Below are 24954 nucleotides of genomic sequence, written 5' to 3' on the forward strand. Positions count from 1 at the left end.
AGTTACCCAAAACATCACCACCTTTCAGCAGCTCATACAATCTTGGAGTGTCAAATCTCCTGCCCTCCAGTAGCACCTTAAAAGTATACATGACGGCTTTGCCTCGCAATTCTACCAACTTTTTTCTTACCCAGCGGCACTCGAATTTGTGGGACTCATGTTCACCTTGTGCCACACTCCACGCCTCGGATCCAGCTTGTAAATGTCATCAAACATATACGCGTTGCGACACTTTCGGAAGAGCCTATAGCAGTCGCCCCTGATTGAGGCGCCCACTGCCATCAAGGCGACCCTCCTGTGCCCGCAGCAAACATCTATCCAGGAATCTGCACAATCGTACTTCCGGAATGGTCGATGACGAGGATGAGAAGCTGCCCTCACCCAAGCCGATATTGTGTAAATCCGCGGTCTCCGCAAAGAGCTTCCATCGCTTGACGCTGGGCTATCGCCAGCTCCACACCACATTCAATAAGCACCAATCCTTCCCAAACCCGAATGAGCGATGCCTAGCGTCACCCACTGCTCCTCCCCAGTGTTGGAATCACACATCCATAGCTTGGATTCTTGGGCCGGGCAGTGAGAAACCTTAATCCGCGGCCGTAGGCGAGCTGCCAGCGGCAGCATTGGCTCCACAGCTTGGAGACGCAGCAGCACCGTGCCAGATCCCGCCGACCTAGATTTGTGACGATTATAGCTACCAGCTCTTCGCACCATCGCCCATGGCTTCCTCGCCATTCCGAAAATGCGAAGTTTAAATCAATTGGACAAAACTGGGACACGAAAGGAAAATTTCGATCGTTCGTGGAATGAATGCCACAAAGAACTTGGGGACTATGGAAACCGGCTTTATATACACATGCACGTTGGAATACAAGGTCATCGCAGTCGCGAAAAAAAGAATCGTGAAACGCGATCCGGTCGCAAACTTTGGTCAAATTAGTGAACTCTGAATAAGAGCACTGCATTTTCGTTGGACTTTCCCCGTCACTTCCGTACGAGGAATGATATCGCCACAAAGGTTTCCCTGTTTCCAGAAGCAATGCAAAACAAGCCAAAACCCATGAGATTATTAATCAATCACACGACAAGAAATATTGGTCAGTCTCATATGACATCGAGCAGCAGCAACTTCTCATTCGACCATCCTAGGACCAAGGCGATCGAGCGAGCGCTGAAGAAGAAAATGGGGAGTATGATCCTTACCATGGGCTGGGTCTCTGGACCGGCCCCGATCTGCCAGTCCTTCGTCACTCGCACCACACCATCGGGGGATCTATCCTCACCTGCTGGATCGAGATCACCGTGTTCTACCATGGCACGCCCTTGGCGGTGGATAGCATTGACAACATCCTGCATCCCGGGTGGTCTCATGTTTCGGCATCCGATCTGCCGGTCACTCTCCACACATTCAGCTGCCCAAGCAATTGGATATTACTTTTCTTTTTTCCCACACTTATGCTAGTTGGTTTCTTTCAGACAGGATTTGAGGTCATCTTCCAGTCGGAGCTGTTGCTGCTCAAGGGCCTGCTGCCGCTGCCATTTTCATGGCGGTGCCGGTGTTTCATAGACGAGTTTGAGGGATTTGAGCGCCACTGCTTGGACGCGAAGTGGTGTCCGCGAGAGCACTTAGGGATGACTTGGGTATGTTTTCTGTAGAATCCTTTTTCTCGATCTCCTGTGCATTGGCAGAGATCATCTTGGTAATCCTGACGAGTTTTATGATCCCGCGTACAATGACTTTGCTTGGCCCAAAGGGGGTCCCTCGATACTACTACTACACTACTAGATATGAGATCTTGGAGATTCCAAAACCACGACAAGATAGAATTCCACCAGTGACGAGATATATTATCATTTGTACGTGAAACTTATCATCTGGTGAATGTATATCCTTCTGCATGTAATCGAAGCTTCACAATGCAAAGTGATGTGAGATGGTTCAAGCGCTTTCATCACGATCTTTGTCTTAGTGATCGAATCATATAGAAGCCAGCTTGATCTTTCGTTAGTCGTCGCTGTCGTCTTCACTGTCTGCATTGCACGTGAATAGCAGTTAGAATCTCTTCACTTCCACTTTCTATGCAAGCGAGAGAGAGAGAGAGAGAGAGAGGAAAAAAGAGATTTTGAGTGCTAGTTTACCTGATCTTACATCCTTTTCGATCTTTCCCTTGTCCTCAATTTGCTTGAGAAGGACCCTCACGATCAGGATCCACCAGTAGATGTGCATTACCAAGAGCGTGATCAAAAAGGTGTTGAATCCATAGTACATGACCGGGCCGTAAGCTTTGTGTGCACTCTTATCCAAGGTGTGGACAATCTCGCGGCTACAGGAGAGCGTTGTTTTCAATTGTCATTAAAAGATTGGAAACCTTGCGGCGTCCCACGTACCAGGTGCTCCAGATGATCCAGAAAGGGAAGTAAATCAGTCGAAGCAACACCCAGGCGATCGCAAACATGACGAAGAAAACACTGGAGAAGATGTCCGAGCCAGCATACCTCGACATCTTTGCCATCTCTAGAAAAATGTCGCTTGCATCGTGTAGCGCGAGCACCATGGAGCCAACTCGAGCAAATCTGGCGAAAGACAAAGCGATCGATACGGGATGGGTTTGGAGAAGAAAAATAAAAACGAACGAAATCGAAGCCTCTACCTGATGGGATAGGAACCAGCAATGAGCAAGAAAGTTACGACGTGGTGTGTCATGCTAACACCGAAATCTTTGCGTCGGGTTTCCCAGAACACGAGAGCCAGCATACTGTAGATGTAGAATCCCGCGGAGAAAGTGTAGAGGAGCTTGAGCTTGAGCCTGGCAGGGGTTGATCTCTAGGCGATCAAGTAATTGCTTCGAGAGTGAAACGTGCTTACTTGATCTTCTGGTCGGGCCAGACTTGATCTCCCGGCCCGATCCAAAAGTACTTCGTGTTGTGGAACCACGGCTCCCTGTACGTGATGAGCAACGCAAACAAATCCGCGGACGTGAAGTAGACCGCCTTCCATGCCGACTCTTTGAACTTGATCAAAGTCTTGGCAAACTGTTGATCATCGCCTTTGGATCGAGCGATGAATCGCCTCCCAAGAACCTGGAACACGAAAGCAAAGATTATGCTGGCAGTCGAGCGCGTAATGAATGAAAGAGTGACTGGATTGGAATGAGGACAGGGCGCTCACGAGTGCGCATTGAATGCACCATTCCAGCCAATCAAAGCTCGAGTTTGAGAGATAAATAGCGAGAGATTTGCCGAGAAAAGGATGGAGATGGAGGAAGCAAGAGAGATTTGGCGCTTACCTCGAATACAAAGCGGTCTAGCACGAAGCGCACTGCTGGGAAGAAGAGGCCAAAGAGTGGAACCATTGCCAAATCTGTGAGCTTGGGATAGCTCTCCACTTCCCACCCGGGCCACCTCCACACGCCTGCCATTGCCATGGCAAACCCTAGCGAGCTCTACAAGAATTTGAGCTCCAAGGAGCTCAAATCCTCCAAACGTAGCTCTCTTTGTTCGATTGATCGTCCAATTCCTCGAAATCTAGCTCCTCGAGATCTAGCCTATTGCGCTCGTCTGGATCTACCAGACAAGGAAGAAGTCAATCATTTGCGCTATTTGCGCGAAGCAAAGGTTTTGACTTCTTCCAAACTCTCAGCTGTTCTTCCAGTGTGGGTGGCAATTCCAGTACAATTCGATCGAGAGAGTGGCACTCATTGGAATTTGGAATGCGCGAGCAATGAATGAAGAAAGAGATGGCTAGGGCTACTTAGGGCTCTTCGCATTCTTTCGAGAATGTGGCAGGGGCTATGGCGGAGTCGAGGTTTGTAGTCTCTCTTTCTCTCTGTTTCGTGGATGATTTGTTTGTTTTCTCAGCTGGATCGCGCCGCGCATTCAGCACCACAGCGCGGAAGATCCTTCTCGAGCTCACCGATATGACGTAAGTGATTTTTTGGAGTTCTTGCGAGGAAAGGAATGATAAGAGTGTGTGGCAGTGTTCCTCACACTTGGTATCCTTACGCGCGGACAATGAGGAGGCGGATCATTCTCTACGTTGGCCCGACCAACAGCGGCAAAACCTTCACTGCCTTGCAAAGTCTCCAGCGAGCTTCATCAGGTTTGCTTCTTCTTCCAAAGGAAAAAAAACTCATACACTCGAAGAGGAAGAAAGAACTGTTTTCTTTCTTGCGTTACCTAATGCTTCGTTTCTCTCATCCAGGAATTTACTGCGGTCCCTTGCGTCTCCTCGCCTGGGAAGTGGCAGAGAAGCTCAACTCTCACAATGTACCGTGCAGTCTTCTCACTGGACAGGAGCGCAACGAGATCGAGGGAGCACAGCACAAAGCGATGACTGTCGAGATGGCGGACATCACTCGCGAGTACGAGTGTGCCGTCATTGACGAAATCCAGGCAAGAACAAGAGTTTTTCTCGTTTTATTTTCTCATGTTTGCCTTCTTTGTTGATTTTCTCAGATGATAGGATGCTCCAAAAGAGGATACGCTTTCACTCGGGCTTTGTTTGGTCTCGCTGCCAAAGAGATACACTTGTGTGGAGATCCGTGTGTAGTGACTCTTATTCAGAACCTGCTGGAACGTACTCAGGACACACTTGAGGTATCATTCGATCCTTCAATGGATGGTTTCCTAAACTTTCTTCCCAGGTCAGGTGCTACACCCGCTTGTCTCCGCTTGTACCTCTTAAAGAACCGCTACGTGATATTAGACGAATTCGGGGCGGGGATTGCATTGTAAGCTTCTCGCGTGACGAGATACACACCTACAAGGTAATATATACATCGCATTTGGTTCGTAAGTCGATAGTCGTTTTCTATTTCATTTCAGCGAGACATTGAGAAATTGCATCCGGCAATCAACTGCTCAGTCGTGTATGGATCTCTTCCACCAGAGACTCGCACCAAGCAGGTAATGCTTTCATGGTTTTATACGAACGAGCACAAGTTCTTCCTTTCTTTTTTGTTTTTTTCTGCTCTGTGCTTGAAAAACGGTTCTGTACTTCTCGGCTTTCAGTGTGCAGGCTGAACGATTCAACAAGGCCGACGAGGACTTTAGTATACTTGTCGCCAGCGACGCGATCGGGATGGGTCTAAATCTTAACATCCAGCGCATCATCTTCACGAAGCTGGACAAGTTCGATGGCATCGCTCGCTGCTACCTCAGTGTCATGCAAGTGAAGCAAATAGCAGGTTTGAATGGTGTCACATTCGTCAAACGACTTCATGCCTATCACTTGTGTGACAGGTCGAGCTGGAAGATTCAAGTCCAAATATCCTGTAGGCGAGGTAACATGTCTGAAAGGTTCTGATATAGCTCACCTGCATCGAGCACTTGCAACACCAACACCTGCTGTAGTGGTAATGAACTGTTGGTTGGATTTCCTATTTTTCTTTTGTTATTTCAGGCAGCAGGAGTTTTCCCAACTTTTGATCAAATAGGCCTGTACTGCACCTTTTATCCGAACTTCCCATTTTCGGCTATACTGGTGTGCTCATGTTTTCCGCTTGATTCGCTTTCTAACTTGTAAACCTTTGCAGGAAAAGTTCATTGCTACCGTGACTTTGTCTTCAATGTTCTTTCTGTGTGACTCTTCAAATCTCTTGGCGATAGCCAGGATGCTTGACGACATTCCACTGCCCATGGATTCCCGTTTCCTTTTCTGTACATGGTAACACTCGTGGTTTTGTTGCCTTTAACTCGATACAATGGTTGCGTTTGTGCAGCCCCGTGGACAAAGATAACCGTATAATCATGGGAGCTTTACTCGAGGTATAGTTGTTCCACAATATCGTATGTTTGTTTTCTAGCAATGTTTTATGTTTTTCATAGTTTGCTAGGAACTATGCGGTCAATAGGAATGTGCCACTGAAGAGGCTTCTAACACCTGCGACAATGCGAGTCCCAAGCACACAAAAGGATCTAGCGGAACTGGAGTCCCTACACAAGGTTCGCTTGTCTGGCTTTGTAAGCTGTTTAACTTGCGTTGTGTGAGCTCCAGGTTCTTGATATGTATATTTGGCTCAGCTATCGACTAGAGGATGCCTTCGTGGATCGTGAGTCTGCCATCACACAGAAACACCTGTGCAGCACGTAAGATCTCTTTTTCATCTTGCCTTCCAACTGATCTGTGTCCGCTCCAGATTGATCGAGCAGGCACTAAACTACTGGAACACGGAGCTGTCGAGCCGTAAGGCTGCCAAGCGTGAACTGATCCAGAATCTAATCGAGGAGGGGCGTTTACCAGAGGATGAAACGCCTGGAGCTCAGCGCGCGAGTATGTACAACCTCAACATGGACAGGGAAGTGAGGATAAGTTGAGCAAGCTGGATCAAAGGCGGACAAGATGAACAGAATCCGAGGAGTGTCCCTGGATAAAATGTGGTAGAATGCGCTTAAGCTGTTTGCAAGGAGGGGGGCGAGAAAGGGATTCGACAATGCAATGGGCTGACAAGGGAGAGGTGGTGGAGTTGCTGGGACGCAGCCAAGATGGTGCGGCATGACTTTTTTAAGATGGTCTTTTTCCATGTTTTATTTGCATAATTAAGTTTTTAGTTAATTATTTATAGTTATTCATAAAATATTTTTATTGATCTTATTTTTATTAATATATAGATATTTTTAGAATATATATATCACGAATATTTAATAAATTACTAAATATTTATAAATAAAAAATAAACCCTTTAAGCAAAAATTTAATGTTTATTTTATTTTTCCAAATAACTATTATTAAATGTGTCAAACATATTGTGATACAAGGATATACTACTATTTAGGTAATGCAGTTATTAGAAGAAAAACCATTAAATATAATAATTCAAGTTTTAATTATCCAAATATTTATACTATATTTTAGAAAAAAAAAATATTTATAAAAATTAAAAAATAACTATAATTTCTATAATATGAGTTAAAGATTTTGAAGCTTGAAGCAACAAAATTTGATTTTTTTTTTAGCTAAATTTTTACTATATAATTTTATTATTTTCCAAGAATAAATAAAAAGATGCACAAGTTGTTTAAACCATCTTCTTAATTTTTGATCTTTTCCTAAAACCCTTATGCAAAAATACATATCGTATAAATAAATAATTATTGGGTTTATTGTTTATTTATTTTCTACCATATGATGGTTATTTACGCAGAGCATCTATTGAAAAAAAATTAAATATAATAATTTATGTTTTAGTCATCCAAAAACATATACTGTATTTTAAAAAAGTTTTTGTTTGTTAATTTTATGATGGTTACAAAAATTAATAAATAACTATAGTTTTTACAATATAAGTTAAAGATTTTAATACAACAATTTTTTATTTATTTAAGTTACATTTTTACTATATAATTTTATTGTTTTCCAAAAATGAATAGAAAAATGCACAAATTACTTAAACTTTTTAACAAATTTCTGATATCTTTTTTAAATTTTTGTTCTTTCCTACCTTACCAATACAAGTAGTAATCATATCAAGTCCAAACCTAGTAATATTTCCACTATAAAGAAAATGCCGAAAAGATTTCTACAATAAAACAAAAGCTCATTTCACCTTTGTAAAATCAGTAATGCATATATATTGTATGTTTAAATAAATAAATAAAGTTTATTGTTTATTTATTTTTTTACCATTGGATGATTGTTTAGGCAAAGCAGCTATTGAAAAAAATAATAATAATAATTCACGTTTTAGTCATCCAAAAATTTATACCATATTTTAGAAAAGTTTTTTGTTTGTTAATTTTATGATGGTTAACAAAATAAACAAATAACTCAAGTTTTTACAATATGAGTTAAAGATTTTAAAGTGACACAAATTCATTCTTATTTAAACTTTATTTTCCTATATAATTTTATTATTTTCCAAGAATGAATAAAAAAATACACAAATTGCTTAAACTTTGTAACAACTATCTCCTCAATTTCTAATCTCTTCCTAGAACATTGTGCAAAAATATATCATATAAAATAACAGTATAACAATAAGATAATAGTATAATCATGGGAGCTTTACTCAAGGTATGGTTGTTCCACAATATTGTATGTTTCATTGTTTTATCTTTTCCATAGTTTGCTAGGAACTACGCAGTCAATAGGAATGTCCCACTGAAGAGGCTTCTAACACCTGCAACAATGCGAGTCCCAAGCACACAAAAGGATCTAGCGGAACTGGAGTCCCTACACAAGGTTCGCTTCTCTGGCTTTGCAACCTGTTATAACTCGCTCCAGGTTCTTGATATGTATATTTGGCTGAGCTATCGACTGGAGGACGCATTCGCTGATCGTGATCGCACAGAAACATCTGTGCAGCGCGTAAGATCTCTTTGTGTCAGCTTGCATTCCAACTGATCTTGTCCACTCCAGATTTATCGAGCAGGCACTGAGCTGTCGAGCCGGAAGGCTGCCAAGCGCGAACTGATCCAGAATCTCATCGAGGAAGGGCGTTTGCCAGAGGATGAAACCCCCGGAGCTCAGCGCGCGAGTATGTACAACCTCAACATAGGACAAGTTGATAACTTTTGTTTAACGGTGGAAAACATTTTAAAAAACCATCGCCACATTTTTAGGTTTGTGGAATGGGGAGGAAGGCATGGGCGATGGTGATGTGCTGCGAAGAGCTCGTAGCTCTGATCGTCACGTATCTGGGTCGGCGGGATCTGGCACGGTGCTGCAGCGTCTCCAAGCTGTGGAACCAGTGCTGCCGCTGGCAGCTCGCCCACGGCCGCGGATTAGGGTTTCTCATCGCCCCTACCGAAGGATCCAAGCTATGGATGTGCGATTCCAACACTGGGGAGGAGCAGTGGGTGCCTCTAGGTCTCTCTGATTCGGCTGTGCTGGGAGCTTGCCAAGGATTGGTGCTTATAGAATCCCGTGGGGTGCTGGCGATTGGCGAGCCCAGCGTGAAGCGGTGGAAGCTCTTGTGGAGGCCGCGGATTGATGCAATATCGGCTTGGCTGGGTCGTGTGCAAGGCCAGCTTCTCATCCTCATCATCGACAAATCCGGCGCCGTGCAAAAGTACGATTTCGCCAACGATTCTTGGATAGATGTTTGCCGTCCGTCGAGGAGGATCGCTCTTATGGAGGAATGCGTCTTAATCAGGGGCGGCTGCTACAGGCTCTTCGAAAAGTTGACGCATGGCCATGACTACGTGTTTGATGATATTTACAAGCTGGATCTGAGGCGTGGAGTGTGGGACAAGATGAACATGAGACGTGAATCTGTTCGCAAATTCGAGTGCCTCCGGATAGAGAAAAAGGTGGTAGAATGGCGAGGCAAGGCCCTCATGTATACTCTTAAGGTGTTTGACCAGGAGGAGGAGCTACGAGAGGGCAGGGGATTCGACACTCCAAGACTGTATGAGCTACTGGTTGATAAGGGAAAAGTGGTGGAGCTTCCGACGCGGCTAGACGCAGCCAACGTCCTGAGCCCTGAGTTGCCCGAGGTGGTGTCTGATGACTATGACCTCTTTTGGATAACTAGAGACAGAAATGTGTTCAAGTATTCGGTGGCCGATTTGTCCTTCAACAAGCTGGTTCTGGACTCTGATGCTGCGCCGAATTTATACCTCCCGAGAGCTTTCTTCTATATTCCTGACGGTGGGGAGGCCTTGTCTCGCAACATTTTGTCACATTTGCCTGATGTACCACATGATTATTAGAGCATTGTGTCGTAGTGTCACCCGGAGGTGCAGTTCATTTTCTCATTCGTGGAAATACACTTCCCAAGGTGACGGTTCTTTACTTGGACTTCATCAAGTCGAGTGTGATTTACTGTGATGGGGTTGTGGGCTGCTGCCACCACGGACGCCAAGTGACGAATGGCTCCGGGTGCTAGACGTCGAATTTCTTTTGCAGATGAGAGACCTGCATCCATCCATGGTTACCGAGTAGCATGGCAGCGCAGGTGCTGAATCCTCAGAGGCTGCATCAAGCCTTTGAGCAAAAGCTACAAGTTCACTCCTGGCAGGTAAGTGGTGAAGTTGGTGTAAACTTGTCGTTCTTGTTCTGATTCAATTGTTTCAAGATGGTTTTTCTTCGATACAGATGGTCAAGGTTAGTCAATCGTGGTAAACGGCGGCCATGAGCGCGTAGGCCGAGGAACACGTTCTCTTTCTCTTGGACATTGAGGAGCTCCTCAAAGGCGGCCCTCGCTACACCCACGTGCCCATATCTCCTGCTCGCGTCGATCACTCTCTGCGTCGCATTGGCGGCTAAATCCCGCGACGAGAGCGCTCCAGGAGATGAGACCTCCCGACGACGAGGAAGAGGCGAAGAATCTCTCGGCCTCGTCCATGCTGCCGCATCGCCCATACGCATCCACCAGGCAGCTCGCCACGACCGGGTCGATGAGATCTCGCCCCAATTCATGGCTCGCGCGCGTGGAGCTTGCGAATTCTTTCCAGATTCATCGCAGTGGCATAGTCCATGACGATCGAGCGAGATGATCGCATCGCCGCGAGCAGTGCCAGGGACTCCTAGGGCTGGCCATTCTCGAGGTAGCCGAGGATCAAAACGTTCCAAGGCGCCGGGTCTTCGTCCCGGAGCATGGCGAAGATCCTGTGCGCTCCCACACTTGGAGTACATATTGAGGCCACGAATCGATCCTGCTTCACGCTCAGACCGCGAGCTCTCGGGCACAAACACCTCCATCGCTATCGATGGATTCGGGGATTCGGGATGATTGCTCGCTGGCAGCCATGCTCGTGCACGCATTGGCGGCCGCGACGATCGTCCTCGCATCGCCAAAAATCTCTCTTTTCGATCTATCCAGCATCATCATCTGCGAGAAGAGATCCAGCGCCATCGCTGCCTGGCCGAGCTCCCCCAACTGGATTGGCGATGATCAAGCTTGTCAAACACCGCTCGAGCTAGATCCACGCTTCCACACTTTGCGTAGAGATCCACCAGCGTGCTCGCGACGAACACGTCCAGATCAAACCTCTCTTTGCTGCCTCGCTGTGGAGAAATATACCTCGCACCATCTTGATCGCCGCCAACTTTCCAGAAAAATTTCTTCTCCCGTTCTTCCCTCGCGGCCAGCCCAGAAAACGACTTGAGCGCCGCCACAAAACTCCTGGCACTGGATCGATTGGTGTTGCTCGCCATGAATTCTTGGAAGAGTCCTAATCCCGAGATCATGGAAGTCCACGAGACAACGTCGTGAGTTTCCATTCGCTCGAAGATCATTCGAGCGGCAGGATTTCCCATACGCGTCGGGCGACGAGCACGTCTGTGTGCCATCCGGCTTGCTCGCACCAAGAGTGGACCAGCCGAGGCTCTTGATCTTGACGAACTTGGAGCTCCCGCGATCAAGAAAATCGGTTTTCTCGATCGCTGCTAGCTTGCTGCAAGCTTTGAGAGCCTGCCAGAAACGTCGCGCTGTCTGGAGAGATCGTGGAGAGGTTTGCGATTCGTGCGAAAAGTTCCAGTGCCTGGAAAGCTTCTCCATTGTCAGCGTAGCCGAGGATGAGAGAGTTCCATGAAACAACGGTTGGAGCTGTGTCGAAGACACGGCGAGCTTCGGCCATCCTGCCACATTTTGCGTACACCGATCATGGCGTTTGCCACTCTCGGTGGCACGAGCGTGAATCTCTTTGCCTCTTTTCAAGCGGACTTCAGATCGAAGATCACAGATGAGTCCTGAGGATCTGATGAAAGAATGTGTATTCCAGGGAGGAGTGATGCTGCTTCTCCTGAAGTTTTCATGACGAGATGGCTTGTGATCTGCCAAGCAAGAAGTAGAGCTTATTACCATCTTATAGAGCAGTGAAAACGGAAGCTCAAGAGAAGAGAAATATTTTACCTCGAAAGTCCATGGTAGGCGCTAACACATTTATCTTTCTAATATTAGATCTTTGGATTTCCAAAGGTAAGCAAGCCGTTTAAATGGCTTTACAATTGCTCAAACACCTCGCCTACGACGCCCCACAGCGCACGCGCCATAGCCATGGTCTACGTGAAAGACAAATATCTAGCGGTACGGAAATGCACTCCATTGTCCAAATCGTGGAAGTCATTGCTCACGAGCTGGTTTCGGACCTCGCTCCTGCCAAGGATTGGTGCTTATAGAATCCCGTGGGGTGCTGGCGATTGGCGAGCCCAGCGTGAAGCGGTGGAAGCTCTTGCGGAGGCCGCGGATTGATGCAATATCGGCTTGGCTGGGTCGTGTGCAAGGCCAGCTTCTCATCCTCATCATCGACAAATCCGGCACCGTGCAAAAGTACGATTTCGCCATGGATAGATGTTTGCCGCCCGTCGAAGAGGATCGCTCTTATGGAGGAATGCGTCTTAATCAGGGGCGCCTGCTACAGGCTCTTTCGAAGGCATCGCACGTTTGATGGCATTTACAAGTTGGATCCGAGGTGTGGAGTGTGGGACAAGATGAACATGAGCCGTAAATCTACCCACAAATTCGAGTACTTCGTGGTAAGACAAAAGGTGGTGGAATGGCGAGGCAAGGCCCTCATGTATACTCATAAGGTGGTGTCTGATGACTATGACCTCTTTTGGATAACTCGAAAGAGAGACGTGGTCTTTCGACAAGCTGGCACAGGGCTCTGATACTGCGCCGAATTTGTTACTCGCGGCGGGAGCTTACTACTATATTCCTGACGGTGGGGAAGCTCTGTCTCGCAACATTTTGTCACATTTGCCCAATTTACCACATGATTATTAGAGCTTTGCACGAGTGTTCGTAGTTTCCTCTCTAAAGCTCGAGCTGAGATGTGTCCTCTTGTGCTTTGTAACGATAGAAAAAGTGAAAAACAAAGAACCAAGACTGGTTCCTTATATAAAAATACAAAAGGTTGATTCTTCAGAATGATGAGGCAAGCAGCTTCCTCTTGTAGCGAACCATCACCTTGCCTTTTGGTCCGACCACCATTCAATCAATCTCCGGGAACGGAGAAACCAGCTCCATCTCAAAGTTTCGGAGAAGAATGCTCCACACCGCCTTTACCTGCATGTATCCAAAGGTTTCTCCGAGGCAGCCATGGCGACCGCCACCGAAGGAGGTGTAGGAGAATGGGACAGCCTTGTCCTCCTCCCGGCCGGGAGCGAAGCGCTCAGGCTAAAGCATCCGCCTGACCCCTGCAGAGCATTTGAGTTAGTTACCTCACAGTCAAGATGCACAATGTGTACCATTCTGAATCGTACATATTTGTCTCATCAACGTGCCGAAACACTGCCAAAACGCGATGACAGTAAGTCAAGGAATGGAGTTCTAATATATATACCTTCTCCGACGTCCAGCAACTGTGACACTTGCTCTGCACAAGAAACTTTCTCCTCCCTCAACCCAGCGCTATTCCGCTCTGCAGCATGCTCGTTAAACAGTATTTTGGCCAGGAAAAGTCTTACCTCAATGTTTTCATGAACTGGAAGTTTCCTGTTCTCCGGAGCCATCCGGAGCCTTTGAAAAAGAAACTATACCAGGCTATAAATAAATGGCCGCGTACCTTCCCTTCCCAACTTTATCTAGAAACACCTATGAAATGCTGAAACTAACTAGAAAGCAAACCTGGGAGCAAATGCCTCCAACCCCAGGAGTCTGATGCAGGTCGGGAAAAATCCACTGGAATAGCGAAATCGAATATTTTAATTACTAGTTTGATAAAGTCTTATTCTAGCTTCCTCAACGCTGTTTCCTGCACCTGAATTGGGTCAGCAAGGCCCAAGCGAGTCTAAAAGGGGAACATACCGCGGCCGCTTCGTTACTGCCTGTTACTAGGCCCCGCTCCTTCGTCGCCAGCTGTGGCGTTCAACTAAGATAGGGCGACAAAAAACGGAAAAAACGAAACATACCAGGACTTCCCGAGTCCGTCCCTGTCGCGAGCCCACTTGTGGCCACTTCTCCGACGGTCCACGCTAAAATCATAATCAGATAACCGACCATACGAGCCAGACCTCAATATAAAACATTTACCAGGATGTAAGTTTGATCCGAATTGATTAAAGCCTTCTGGAAGCTCAAAATCCAGCTGCCGCTTCAGCTCTTGCAGCAACTGCTGCTGCTGCTGCTGGAGCTGCTGCTTTTCTTCCTCGATGATTTGCAGTAACTCTTCGGCATAATCGAATGTGCCATACTCATCGAGTCCAGGCCCTGGAATCCCCCATGGATCTAGAAAAACCAAATATACAGGCAGAAACGGTTTTTAATTCAAAGTAGTTTCTTACCTTTCTTGAGGACTTGCTCCTCGTGCTTGCCAAAGAGTGCATCAAAGTTTCTAATAAAGCACTCCATATGCAAGTAGTGCATGTTTCGCAGTCGATCCAGTGTGCTTGTGTACACATCATAGTCGCCCGGGTTGTAAACGTGCACGACAGTGAGCTTGTTGCCATTGACATACGCTAAGGCACGTACATACTTGTCTCTTCCGACTGGTTGATGAAAACACACAAGCCTGTTGAGGACGTATTTGTAGTATCCTAAACAAAAATAACCAGACATATTATTTACCAACTACGTGAAAATGCTTACCGTCCCTATGATGCTCCGGTGTTTTTTTCGCAAAATTGACCCATTTGGGGTCAGCGATCCAGTTCTGCTGCTCAATCACTTTCTACGGAAAACGGAAAACAAACGTAAGACAAAAACATAAGACAGAAACAAGCTTAGTTTTACCTGCATTGCCCTTCGTAATCCACTCCACAGAAGCACTCCTGGTGCAGCGTCAACTCTGTATCTCCGTCCATCGTGAATGTACATCCTCGCCTCGAAAATCTCAAGAGCTTGCCGGGCTCCTGTCATGACGCCGCCCGCAGGACCAGTCACCTTGTGGATCCCGCCATCTTCTCCAACAAAAGTCGGGAAGCCCCCATAGAGCTTAGAATTGGCTCTCTTGGAAGCCCTCCGGAAGAGGTTGGGGATGTACAAGTACCCCTCGGGATCAACAGATTTCCAGGTCTTCTCGCACTCCTTATAGATTTCTTTAGAAACCGATGTCTCGACGGCATCTTCACAGATCACCTCCTTACTCCTAAAAAACAGAGATTGAACCATGCGACTCTAAACAAGAAAAAGAAGAGCACTTACCGGAGGAAAAGTGCCGCAGAGGATACGAAACAAGCTCCAAAAACTTTCACAGCAAACCTCATGGCGACGGACAAGCAGGCAGCTCCCTCAATCGGCAATCGGCGGCCCCCTCAATCACCTAAAACAAGACAGCAATAAGAGTAAATAATTTGGATTAAAGACTAAGCTAAGAGACTTACATTATCTGTGCCTTGCCGAATCGTCCCCACCGCATTTCTCCTGTAAATCCCAAGTCAGCGATTGGATAAACGAACAACACTCACAAAGGTGTGCACCGCTGTCTTGTCCTCCTCTGGTGAGGAGCGCACGCTGTCGGCGCGAGCAAGCCTGCTGGCAAATACTGGAGACTTCGCAACAATGTGGCCTGCGGGAATGTTATACTTTAGACGCCGTCTCGAGTGGTGACCGAGGAATATTTGTGGCGGTAGAGCAGACAATCTGGTTGCTGCACGTCGAAGTCGACCACTTTGGCCATCACGGTTGAAAAAGTGTTTCTGTGCGATGGCAGCGTCCACTAGTCGATAGCTCAGCCAAATATACATATCAAGAGCCTGGAGCTCACAATACGCGAGTTATAGCATGATGCAAAGCCGGACCAGCAAACCTTGTGTAGTTCCGCAGGTGTGAGAAGCTTCTTCAGTGGGATATTCCTATTGACCGCGTAGTTCCTAGCAAACTATGGAAAAGATAAAACAATGCTAGAAAACAAACATACGATATACCTCGAGTAAAGCTCCCATGATTATACGGTTATTTAGGCACGGGGCTGCACAAGCCGAACCATATAATCAAGTCGAAGCCAGCAAAAACGACGAGTGTTACCATTTACAGAAAAGGAAGAATGTCCCTCGCTATCGCCAAAAGATATGTAGAGTCACACAGAAAGAACATTGAAGACACAATAACGATAGCATTGAACTTTTCCTGCAAAGGTGTATAAGTTAGAAAGCGAATCAGGCACAAAACATGAGCACACCAGTATAGCCGTGGGAAGTTCGGATAAAAGTACAGTACAGGCCTATTTGATCGAAAGATGGAAAAACTCCTGCAGCCTGAAAGAAGAGATAAAGAACAAAGGAAAATGTTTACGAAACAATCCAGTGACTGATCAAATGATACCTCGAGTGTGTCCTGAGTGCGTTCCAGCAGGTTCTGAATATCCACACAAGTTTATCTCTTTTGGCAGCACCACCAACAAAAGCCCGAGTGAAAGCGTATCCTCTTTTGGAGCTTCCGATCATCTGATCCAATCCACGAAACAAGGGAACATGATAAATAAACGAGAAAACCCTTGTTCTTGCCTGGATCTCGTCAATGACGGCACACTCGTGATGTCCGCCATCTCGACAGTCATCGCTGTGCTCCCTCGATCTCGTTGCGCTCCTGTCCAGTGAGAAGACTGCATGGTACATTGAGAAAACCTGATGAACTCTTTCGGTTGCCAATCAGCTCCTGCTCTTCTTTGAGAGCTGTTATTTGAGATCGGCGTCTCCATCGTCACACTATGGAGAAAAATCTGGAAGCGACTTAAGAAGCAAGTAGAACCAAATAGTCAGAAGTAAAAAGGAGATTTTGATTTGCACACCTGAGTTGTGGCCTACGAACGTCTTCAATTTGGTCATCTTGGCCGCTCGGGACTGCTGCCCAGGCGCTGCAAGCAAGTAAAGTAGCTCCAAGTGAATAAGAAAAGAATAACATCGAAGAAAGAAAAACGAGATTTTGATTTGAAGAAGAAAAACATCTTCCAACATGTGATCCACTGCAATCAGGAGCGCCTACATACCTCTGGACCGATCAAAGAATGCCGCTACCCAGGCGCTGCCAGCAGGCAAAGGCTAACTTGAGGTGAGCATCTCCAAGGGAACGAAATCAACATAGAGCTACCTTGGGCGGGTTGAATCGAATCAGAAACACGGATAGAAAAGAGTGATTTTTGGACGGACTTCAGAGCTAACCTCAGGCAGTCGGGCGTGAGCGGCCTCTTCTTGAGCGGCTAACATGAGATCCTCAAACGGCTTAAGAAGATACCTCGGGAGATCTCGCCGAGGCGCCGATGAGGAAGCTCATCTGCCTCCTCTCCACCGCAGTGCCGCCATGGCCAGATCTGGCCCTAAATCGTACAATTATGGCACCGTCCCTGCACCACATTGACCGCATGGCCGTCCATGTCACGAATCGAATCCACCTACTGGATATTCCTGAAAAAGCATTGTTTGTTAATAGGCACGTGGCTTTGTGTGCTAAACCCGTTGATCAGTGACCGAGGGTAATTATGTTTGTATTTTTTATATGGGATGGATGGATGGATGTAGAGGACTCGACTTATAAAAGGACGATCCTGCTCCAGCAAATCTCGTTTGCAAACGATCGCTAGGGTGGGATACTTAGGGCTCTTGGCAAGAATGTGGGCAGCGGGGCTATGGCGGAGTCGTGGTTTGCAGTCTAACTTTTCTCTCTGCCTCATGAATGATTTGCTTGCTTGCTCAGCTGGATTGCGGCGCGCATTCAGCACCACAGCCCGGAAGATCCTTCTCGAGCTCACCGATATGACGTAAGTAGTTCTTGCGAGGAAAGGAATGATAACAATGTATGTGTTTGTGTGTTTCCAGTGTTCCTCACACTTGGTATCCTTACGCGCGGACGATGAAGAGGCGGATCATTCTCTACATTGGCCCGACCAACAGCGGCAAAACATTCACTGCCTTGCAAAGTCTCCAGCGAGCTTCTTCAGGTTTGCTTCTTCTTCCAAAGGCAAAAACATTTATACACTCGAAGAGGAAGAAAGAACTGTTTTCTTTCTTGCGCTACCTAATGCTTGGCTTCTCTCATCCAGGAACTTACTGCGGTCCCTTGCGTCTCCTCGCCTGGAAGTGGCAGAGAAGCTCAACTCTCTCAATGTACCATGCAGTCTTCTCACTGGACAGGAGCGCAACGAAGTCGAGGGAGCACAGCACAAAGCGATGACTGTCGAGATGGCGGACATCACTCGCGAGTACGAGTGTGCCGTCATTGACGAGATCCAGGCAAGAACAAAAATATTTCTCGTTTGTTTCTCATGTTTGTGTCTCAGATGATAGGATGCTCCAAAAGAGGATACGCTTTCACTCGCGCTTGGTTTGGTCTTGCTGCCAAAGAGATACACTTGTGTGGAGATCCGTGTGTAGTGGCTCTTATTCAGAACCTGCTGGAACGCACTTAGGATACACATGAGGTATTACTAGATCATTCACTGGATGATTTCCTGATCTTTTTTCCCAGGTCAGGTGTTACCTCCGCTTGTACCTCTTAATGAACCTCTACGTGATATTAGACGTATTCGGGGCGGAGATTGCATTGTAAGCTTCTCGCGTGATGAGATACACACCTACAAGGTAATATAGGTGGCGATTGGTTTGTAAGAAGATAAACGTTTTGTCGTTCATTTCAGCGAGACATTTGAGGCATTGCATCCGGCAATCAACTGCTCGGTCGTGTATGGATCTCTTCCTCCAGAGACTCGCACCAAACAGGTAACGCTATCAGGCATTTATACGAGTTCTTCCTTTCCTTTTTTTTTTATTTCGCTCTGTGATTGAAAAACGGGTCTTTATTTCTCGGCTTTCAGCAAGGCCGACGAGGACTTTAGCATACTTGTCGCCAGCGACGCGATCGGGATGGGTCTAAATCTTAATATCCAGCATCATCTTCACGAAGCTGGACAAGTTCGATGGCATCGCTCGCTGCTACCTCAGTGTCATGCAAGTGAAGCAAATTGCAGGTATGGATGGTCTCACATTTTAAACGACTTCACTCCTATCACTTGTGTGACAGGCCGAGCTGGAAGATATCAAATAGGCCTGTGCTGTAGCTTTTATCCGAACTTCCCGTTTTCGGCTATACTGGTGTGCTCGTGTTTTGCGCTTGATTCGCTTTCTAACTTGTACACCTTTGCAGGAAAAGTTCATTGCTACCGTTACTGTGTCTTCAATGTTCTTTCTGTGTGACTCTACAAATCTTTTGGCGATAGCGAGGATGCTTGACGACATTCCACTGCCCATGGATTCCCGTTTCCTTTTCTGTACATGGTAACACTCGTCGTTTTTGCTGGCTTCAACTCAATGCGCTTGTGCAGCCCCGTGGGTAAAGATAACGGTATAATCATGGTAGCTTTACTCGAGGTATGGTTGTTCCACAATATCGTATGTTTGCTTTCTAGCATTGTTTTATCTTTTCCATAGTTTGCTAGGAACTATGCGGTCAATAGGAGTGTCCCACTGAAGAGGCTTCTAACACCTGCAACAATGTGAGTCCCAAGCACACAAAAGGATCTAGCGGAACTGGAGTCCGTACACAAGGTTCGCTTGTCTGGCTTTGCAACCTGTTATAACTCGCTCCAGGTTCTTGATATGTATATTTGGCTGAGCTATCGACTGGAGGACGCGTTCGTCGATCGTGATCGCACAGAAACACCTGTGCAGCGCGTAAGATCTCTTTGTGTCAGCTTGCATTCCAACTGATCTTGTCCACTCCAGATTGATCGAGCAGGCACTGAGCTGTCGAGCCGGAAGGCTGCCAAGCGCGAACTGATCCAGAATCTCATCGAGGAAGGGCGTTTGCCAGAGGATGAAACCCCCGGAGCTCAGCGCGCGAGTATGTGCAACCTCAACATAGGACAAGTTGATAACTTTTGTTTAACGGTGGAAAACATTTTAAAAACCATCGCCACATTTTTAGGTTTGTGGAATGGGGAGGAAGGCATGGGCGATGGTGATGTGCTGCGAAGAGCTGGTAGCTCTGATCGTCACGTATCTGGGTCGGCGGGATCTGGCACGGTGCTGTAGCGTCTCCAAGCTGTGGAACCAGTGCTGCCGCTGGCAGCTCGCCCACGGCCGCGGATTAGGGTTTCTCATCGCCCCTACCGAAGGATCCAAGCTATGGATGTGCGATTCCAACACTGGGGAGGAGCAGTGGGTGCCTCTAGGTCTCTCTGATTCGGCTGTGCTGGGAGCTTGCGAAGGATTGGTGCTTATAGAATCGGGTGGGGTGCTGGCGATTGGCGAGCCCAGCGTGAAGCGGTGGAAGCTCTTGTGGAGGCCGCGGATTGATGCAATATCGGCTTGGCTGGGTCGTGTGCAAGGCCAGCTTCTCATCCTCATCATCGACAAGTCCGGCGCCGTGCAAAAGTACGATTTCGCCAACGATTCTTGGATAGATGTTTGCCGCCCGTCGAGGAGGATCGCTCTTATGGAGGAATGCGTCTTAATCAGGGGCGGCTGCTACAGGCTCTTCGAAAAGTTGACGCATGGCCATGACTACGTGTTTGATGATATTTACAAGCTGGATCTGAGGCGTGGAGTGTGGGACAAGATGAACATGAGACGTGAATCTGTTCGCAAATTCGAGTGCCTCCGGATAGAGAAAAAGGTGGTAGAATGGCGAGGCAAGGCCCTCATGTATACTCTTAAGGTGTTTGACCAGGAGGAGGAGCTACGAGAGGGCAGGGGATTCGACACTCCAAGACTGTATGAGCTACTGGTTGATAAGGGAAAGGTGGTGGAGCTCCCGACGCGGCTGGACGCAGCCATCCTGAACCCTTACAAGTACGAGGTGGTGTCTGATGACTATGACCTCTTTTGGATAACTGGAGACAGAAATGTGTTCAAGTATTCGGTGGCCGATTTGTCCTTCAACAAGCTGGTTCTGGACTCTGATGCTGCGCCGAATTTATACCTCCCGAGAGCTTTCTTCTATATTCCTGACGGTGGGGAGGCCTTGTCTCGCAACATCTTGTCACATTTGCCTGATGTACCACATGATTATTAGAGCATTGTGTCGTAGTGTCACCCGGAGGTGCATTCATTTTCTCATTCGTGGAAATACACTTCCCAAGGTGACGGTTCTTTACTTGGACTTCATCAAGTCGAGTGTGATTTACTGTGATGGGGTTGTGGGTTCTGGGAACTGGGACGCCAAGTGACGAATGGCTCCGGGTGCTAGACGTGGAATTTCTTTTGCAGATGAGAGACCTGCATCCATGGTTACCAAGTCCAACAGATTTGTAGCGGCCAACAATTTATGTGATTTATTTGTGAGCACACAACATGTCAGCGCAAGTCCAGGTCAGCAAAAACGAGAATATTTTACGGTAGAGCTGCCGCCAGGAGATCATCGCGCAGAGAGATTGGTGTTTCGAGAGATTTGCGAATCCAACGTTTTCTCGTGGAACATCTTGGCCGGAGCATATGCCCAGAGCGGGCATAAAGAAAGTTTTCGACGAGATATACTGAGGAAATGTCACATGGTGTCGAGCATGGTTTTTCTTCGATAGGAAGCAATCTGTTTGTCCAGATGGTCAAGGTTAGTCAATCGTGGTAAACGGCGGCCATGAGCGCGTAAGCCGAGGAGCACGTTCTTTCTCTTGGACATTGAGGAGCTCCTCACGTCCAAGAGAAAGAACGTGCTCCTCGGCTTACGACCCTCGCTACACCCACGTGCCCAGGTCTCCTGCTCGCGTCGATCACACTGCCCTTTCTGCGTCGCATCGGCTAAGTCCCACGACGAGAGCGCTCCAGGAGATGAGACCTCCCGACGACGAGGAAGAGGCGAAGAATCTCTCGGCCTCGTCCATGCTGCCGCATCGCCCATACGCATCCACCAGGCAGCTCGCCACGACCGGGTCGATGAGATCTCGCCCCAATTCATGGCTCGCGCGGTCGATCTCGGCGTGGAGCTTGCGAATTCCTTCCAGATTCATCGCAGTGGGACGATCGAGCGAGATGACCGCATCGCCGCGAGCAGTGCCAGGGACTCCTGGGGCTGGCCATAGCCGAGGATCAAAACGTTCCAAGGCGCCGGGTCTTCGTCCCGGCGAAGATCCTATGCGCCTCGATCGTGCTCCACACTTGGAGTACATATTGAGGCCACGAATCGATCCAGCTTCACGCTCAGACCGCGAGCTGTCGCGTGGATCGTCTCCACTTTGATCACACAAACACCTCCATCGCTATCGATGGATTCGGGGATTCGGGATGATTGCTCGCTGGCAGCCATGCTCGTGCACGCATTGGCGGCCGCGACGATCGTCCCAAAAATCTCTCTTTTCGATCTATCCAGCATCGTCATCTGCGAGAAGACATCCAGCGCCATCGCTGCCTGGCAACTGGATTGGCGATGATCAAACTTGTCAAGCACCGCTCGAGCTAGATCCACGCTTCCACACTTTGCGTAGAGATCCACCAGCGTGCTCGCGACGAACACGTCCAGATCAAAACCTCTCTTTGCTGCCTCGCTGTGGAGAAATATAGCTCGCACCATCTTCATCGCCGCCAACTTTCCAGAAAATTTCGCCGTTCTTCCCTCGCGGCCAGCCCAGAACACGACTTGAGCGCCCACAAAACTCCTGGCACTGGATCGATTGGTGCTGCTCGCCATGAATTCTTGGAACAGTTCTAATCCCGAGATCATGGAAGTCCACGAGACAACGTCGAGGTTTCCATTCCTCGAAGATCATCCGAGCGGCAGGATTTCCCATACGCGTCGACGTCGACCAAAGCGCTGGCGACGAGCACGTCTGTGTGCCATCCGGCTTGCTCGCACCAAGCTCTTGATTTGGAGCTCACGCGATCAAGAAAATCGGTTTTCTCGATCGCTGCTAGCTTGCTGCAAGCTTTGAGAGCCGCCAGAAACGTCGCGCCGTCTGATCTGCGAGTTGGAGCAATTGTAAAGCCATTTAAATGGCTTGCGTACCTTCGAAAATCCATGGCGCCCCACAGCACACGCGCCATAGCCATGGTCTTATCTAACGGTACGGAGTGCCAGAGAATGTCTCTCCGTCTTCGACAAACATACTACACTCCATTGTCCAAATCGTGGAAGACATTGAACACTCTGCACAAGCTCTTAGACTACTGTGATCGCAGCATTTCCCGGAATAGGCATCCCTCAATCTTGACAACAATGCTCAACAATGCTGCACGAAGAAGCCACGGAACCTTCGTCCTTCCTTAAACTCCGACCTTTCCTGACCTGTGTCCTTTTAAACCGCTCAAGCGTGAACTGATCCAGAATCTCAGCAACTCGAAACATTTTGGGTTTAAACGGAATGGCGAGGAAGGCATGGGCGATGGTGGTGTGCTGCGAAGAGCTGGTAGCTCTGATCGTCACAAATCTGGGTCGGCGGGATCTGGGACGCTACTGCAGCGTCTCCAAGTTATGGAACCAATGCTGCCGCTGGCAGCTCGCCCACGGTCGCGGATTAGGGTTTCTCATCGCCCCTGCCGAAGGATCTAAGCTATGGATGTGCGATTCCAACTCTGGGGAGGAGCAGTGGGTGCCACTAGGTATCTCTGATTCAGCTGTGCTGGGAACTTGCGAGGGATTGGTGCTTATAGAATCGGGTGGGGTGCTGGCGATTGGCGAGCCCAGCGTGAAGCGGTGGAAGCTCTTGTGGAGGCCGCGGATTGATGCAATATCGGCTTGGCTGGGTCGTGTGCAAGGCCAGCTTCTCATCCTCATCATCGACAAGTCCGGCGCCGTGCAAAAGTACGATTTCGCCAGCGATTCTTGGATAGATGTTTGCCGCCCGTCGAGGAGGATCGCTCTAATGGAGGAATGCGTCTTAATCAGGGGCGGCTGCTACAGGCTCTTTCGAAAGCATCGCACGTTTGATGGCATTTACAAGTTGGATCTGAGGCGTGGAGTGTGGGACAAGATGCACCTGAGCCGTGAATCTGCCCGCAAATTCGAGTTCGGGACAGAAAAAAAGGTGGTGGAATGGCGAGGCAAGACCCTCATGTACAGCCTTAAGGTGTTTGACCAGGAGGAAGAGCTACGAGAGTGCAGGGGATTCGATACTCCAAGACTGTATGAGCTACTGGTTGATGAGGGAAAGGTGGTGGAGCTTCCGACGCGGCTGGATGCAGCCAATATCCTGAGCCCTGAGTTGGCCGAGGTGGTGTCTGATGACTATGACCTCTTTTGGATAACTGGAGACAGAGATGTGTTCAAGTATTCGGTGGTGGACTCGTTCTTTAACAAGCTGGTACAGGGCTCTGATCCTGCGCCAATCGATGCGGGAGCTTTCTTCTATATTCCTGACGGTGGGGAGGCCTTGTCTCGCAACATTTTGTCACATTTGCCTGATGTACCACATGATTATTAGAGCTTCGCGCGAGTGGTCGTAATCACAACTCTGAGCTTCTCGATCTGGAGTTGCCAAGAAGGTGAGTGGTTCCTTATATAGAAGTACAGAAGACTGATTCTACATCACTTCCACCATCGCGTTCCAATCAATCTCCGGGAACCAACTCCATTTGCTCCACGACCTGCAGGTTTCTCCGAAGCAGCCATGGCGGGCGCCACCGGAGGTCAAGAAGAATGGGACAGCCTTGTCCTCTTCTCGGCCCGGAGCAAAGGTTTCGAAATCGATCTTTGTAGACGTGAGGCAGCCTGTTTGCAAACGATGGAGACGTCGCAACAATTTGGCCTGCGGGAATGTTATACTCAGATTAGTGATCATGGATCTTTGTGGCAGTAGCGCATCAGCGTGATGAAGGCGGATGCAATTTCAGTGCCTCCTTCATGCAGCGGTGCAACACGTCCATCTCGCTCACGATATCATAGTCAAGCTTTTAGCCATCCTCGGTGGTGGAGCGCCCAGTGGCACAGTACTTGGAATCAATGAAAACCTGGGGCATGTCCGTAAATCGATCGAAGACGCTGTCCAGCTCCTTTCGAGCTCGGTCTCTCCGTCGGTGAGCAAGAGACGGTGAGCAAGACGCTGATCAATCCATGGTCCCAGCTGGAAAGCTTATTGTCAGCGTAGCCGGCCACCGAGAGTGGCAAAGACACAAACAACTATGTCGCGAACTCTCTGATCGGTATGTACGCGAAATGTGACAGGATGGCCGAAGCTCGCCGTGTTTTCGATAACCGTTGTTTCATGGAACTC

The 24954-nt window shown here is 48.0% G+C and overlaps 4 protein-coding genes, 1 long non-coding RNA gene and 1 pseudogene across 9 annotated transcripts; 2 read left to right on the forward strand and 4 right to left on the reverse strand.

Moving 5' to 3' along the window:
• Positions 1-1824: 1824 nt before the first annotated feature.
• On the reverse strand, positions 1825-3436 carry LOC9647196 (ASC1-like protein). Its single transcript, XM_024686176.1, has 6 exons — positions 3288-3436; positions 2867-3081; positions 2652-2807; positions 2389-2574; positions 2140-2324; positions 1825-2031 (listed from the first exon to the last, which is right to left on the reverse strand). The coding sequence occupies exons 1-6, from the start codon at positions 3423-3425 to the stop codon at positions 2006-2008; spliced, it is 906 nt and encodes a 301-aa protein (XP_024541944.1). The 5' UTR covers positions 3426-3436; the 3' UTR covers positions 1825-2005.
• Positions 3437-3750: 314 nt separating this feature from the next.
• Positions 3751-6590, forward strand: LOC9647197 (DExH-box ATP-dependent RNA helicase DExH16, mitochondrial). Its single transcript, XM_024686175.1, has 15 exons — positions 3751-3805; positions 3859-3922; positions 3978-4099; positions 4202-4392; positions 4456-4596; positions 4644-4766; positions 4825-4905; positions 5018-5186; positions 5242-5354; positions 5402-5482; positions 5535-5665; positions 5721-5766; positions 5827-5943; positions 5996-6087; positions 6138-6590. Exons 1-15 carry the CDS (start codon positions 3778-3780, stop codon positions 6313-6315), a joined length of 1677 nt encoding a protein of 558 aa, XP_024541943.1. The 5' UTR covers positions 3751-3777; the 3' UTR covers positions 6316-6590.
• A 6976-nt stretch (positions 6591-13566) lies between these two features.
• Positions 13567-16267, reverse strand: LOC9658301. Of its 4 annotated transcripts, none has more exons than XM_024685998.1 (15): positions 16146-16267; positions 16003-16078; positions 15849-15950; positions 15749-15792; positions 15631-15702; positions 15290-15577; positions 15206-15245; positions 15027-15144; positions 14616-14970; positions 14472-14553; positions 14168-14419; positions 13917-14111; positions 13796-13858; positions 13692-13742; positions 13567-13644 (listed from the first exon to the last, which is right to left on the reverse strand). In XM_024685998.1, exons 8-14 carry the CDS (start codon positions 15086-15088, stop codon positions 13705-13707), a joined length of 1047 nt encoding a protein of 348 aa, XP_024541766.1. In that variant the 5' UTR covers positions 15089-15144; positions 15206-15245; positions 15290-15577; positions 15631-15702; positions 15749-15792; positions 15849-15950; positions 16003-16078; positions 16146-16267; the 3' UTR covers positions 13567-13644; positions 13692-13704. The 4 variants fall into 4 exon arrangements, with proteins under 4 accessions (XP_024541766.1, XP_024541765.1, XP_024541767.1 ...); XM_024685997.1 differs by having other exon boundaries at positions 13570-13638; positions 15302-15577; XM_024685999.1 differs by having other exon boundaries at positions 13570-13638; positions 13796-13840.
• A 61-nt stretch (positions 16268-16328) lies between these two features.
• LOC112350197 lies at positions 16329-17148 on the reverse strand. Of its 2 annotated transcripts, none has more exons than XR_002993688.1 (4): positions 16982-17148; positions 16810-16906; positions 16612-16677; positions 16329-16552 (listed from the first exon to the last, which is right to left on the reverse strand). It is a non-coding gene; the product is annotated as an uncharacterized LOC112350197 (long non-coding RNA). The 2 variants fall into 2 exon arrangements; XR_002993687.1 differs by having other exon boundaries at positions 16810-16910.
• Positions 17149-17410: 262 nt separating this feature from the next.
• Positions 17411-19846, forward strand: LOC9647198 (annotated as a pseudogene).
• A 2012-nt stretch (positions 19847-21858) lies between these two features.
• On the reverse strand, positions 21859-22952 carry LOC112350196 (pentatricopeptide repeat-containing protein At5g43790-like). Its single transcript, XM_024686000.1, has 2 exons — positions 22752-22952; positions 21859-22706 (listed from the first exon to the last, which is right to left on the reverse strand). Exon 2 carries the CDS (start codon positions 22467-22469, stop codon positions 21882-21884), a length of 588 nt encoding a protein of 195 aa, XP_024541768.1. The 5' UTR covers positions 22470-22706; positions 22752-22952; the 3' UTR covers positions 21859-21881.
• Positions 22953-24954: the final 2002 nt, after the last annotated feature.

This window comes from Selaginella moellendorffii, unplaced genomic scaffold, assembly GCF_000143415.4.
Source record: "Selaginella moellendorffii unplaced genomic scaffold, v1.0 SELMOscaffold_47, whole genome shotgun sequence".
Classification (NCBI taxonomy): Eukaryota; Viridiplantae; Streptophyta; class Lycopodiopsida; order Selaginellales; family Selaginellaceae; genus Selaginella; species Selaginella moellendorffii.

Bases quoted from the DNA above. Each gene is read 5' to 3' on its own strand.
- LOC9647196 (XM_024686176.1), bottom strand. From the start codon at position 3,425: ATGGCAATGGCAGGCGTGTGGAGGTGGCCCGGGTGGGAAGTGGAGAGC. The intron at 2,575-2,651 runs GTAGAGGCTTCG...GTCTTTCGCCAG, and splicing joins GCTGGTTCCTATCCCATCAG to ATTTGCTCGAGTTGGCTCCA. The intron at 2,032-2,139 runs GTAAACTAGCAC...CGTGCAATGCAG, and splicing joins CGAAAAGGATGTAAGATCAG to ACAGTGAAGACGACAGCGAC.
- LOC9647197 (XM_024686175.1), top strand. From the start codon at position 3,778: ATGTGGCAGGGGCTATGGCGGAGTCGAG. The intron at 4,100-4,201 runs GTTTGCTTCTTC...TCTCTCATCCAG, and splicing joins TCTCCAGCGAGCTTCATCAG to GAATTTACTGCGGTCCCTTG. The intron at 5,355-5,401 runs GTAATGAACTGT...TTGTTATTTCAG, and splicing joins CACCAACACCTGCTGTAGTG to GCAGCAGGAGTTTTCCCAAC.
- LOC9658301 (XM_024685998.1), bottom strand. From the start codon at position 15,088: ATGAGGTTTGCTGTGAAAGTTTTTGGAGCTTGTTTCGTATCCTCTGCG. The intron at 14,420-14,471 runs GTAAGCATTTTC...ATTTTTGTTTAG, and splicing joins ACCGGAGCATCATAGGGACG to GATACTACAAATACGTCCTC. The intron at 13,743-13,795 runs GTATGTTTCGTT...TGAACGCCACAG, and splicing joins GACGGACTCGGGAAGTCCTG to CTGGCGACGAAGGAGCGGGG.
- LOC112350196 (XM_024686000.1), bottom strand. From the start codon at position 22,469: ATGATCTCGGGATTAGAACTGTTCCAAGAATTCATGGCGAGCAGCACC.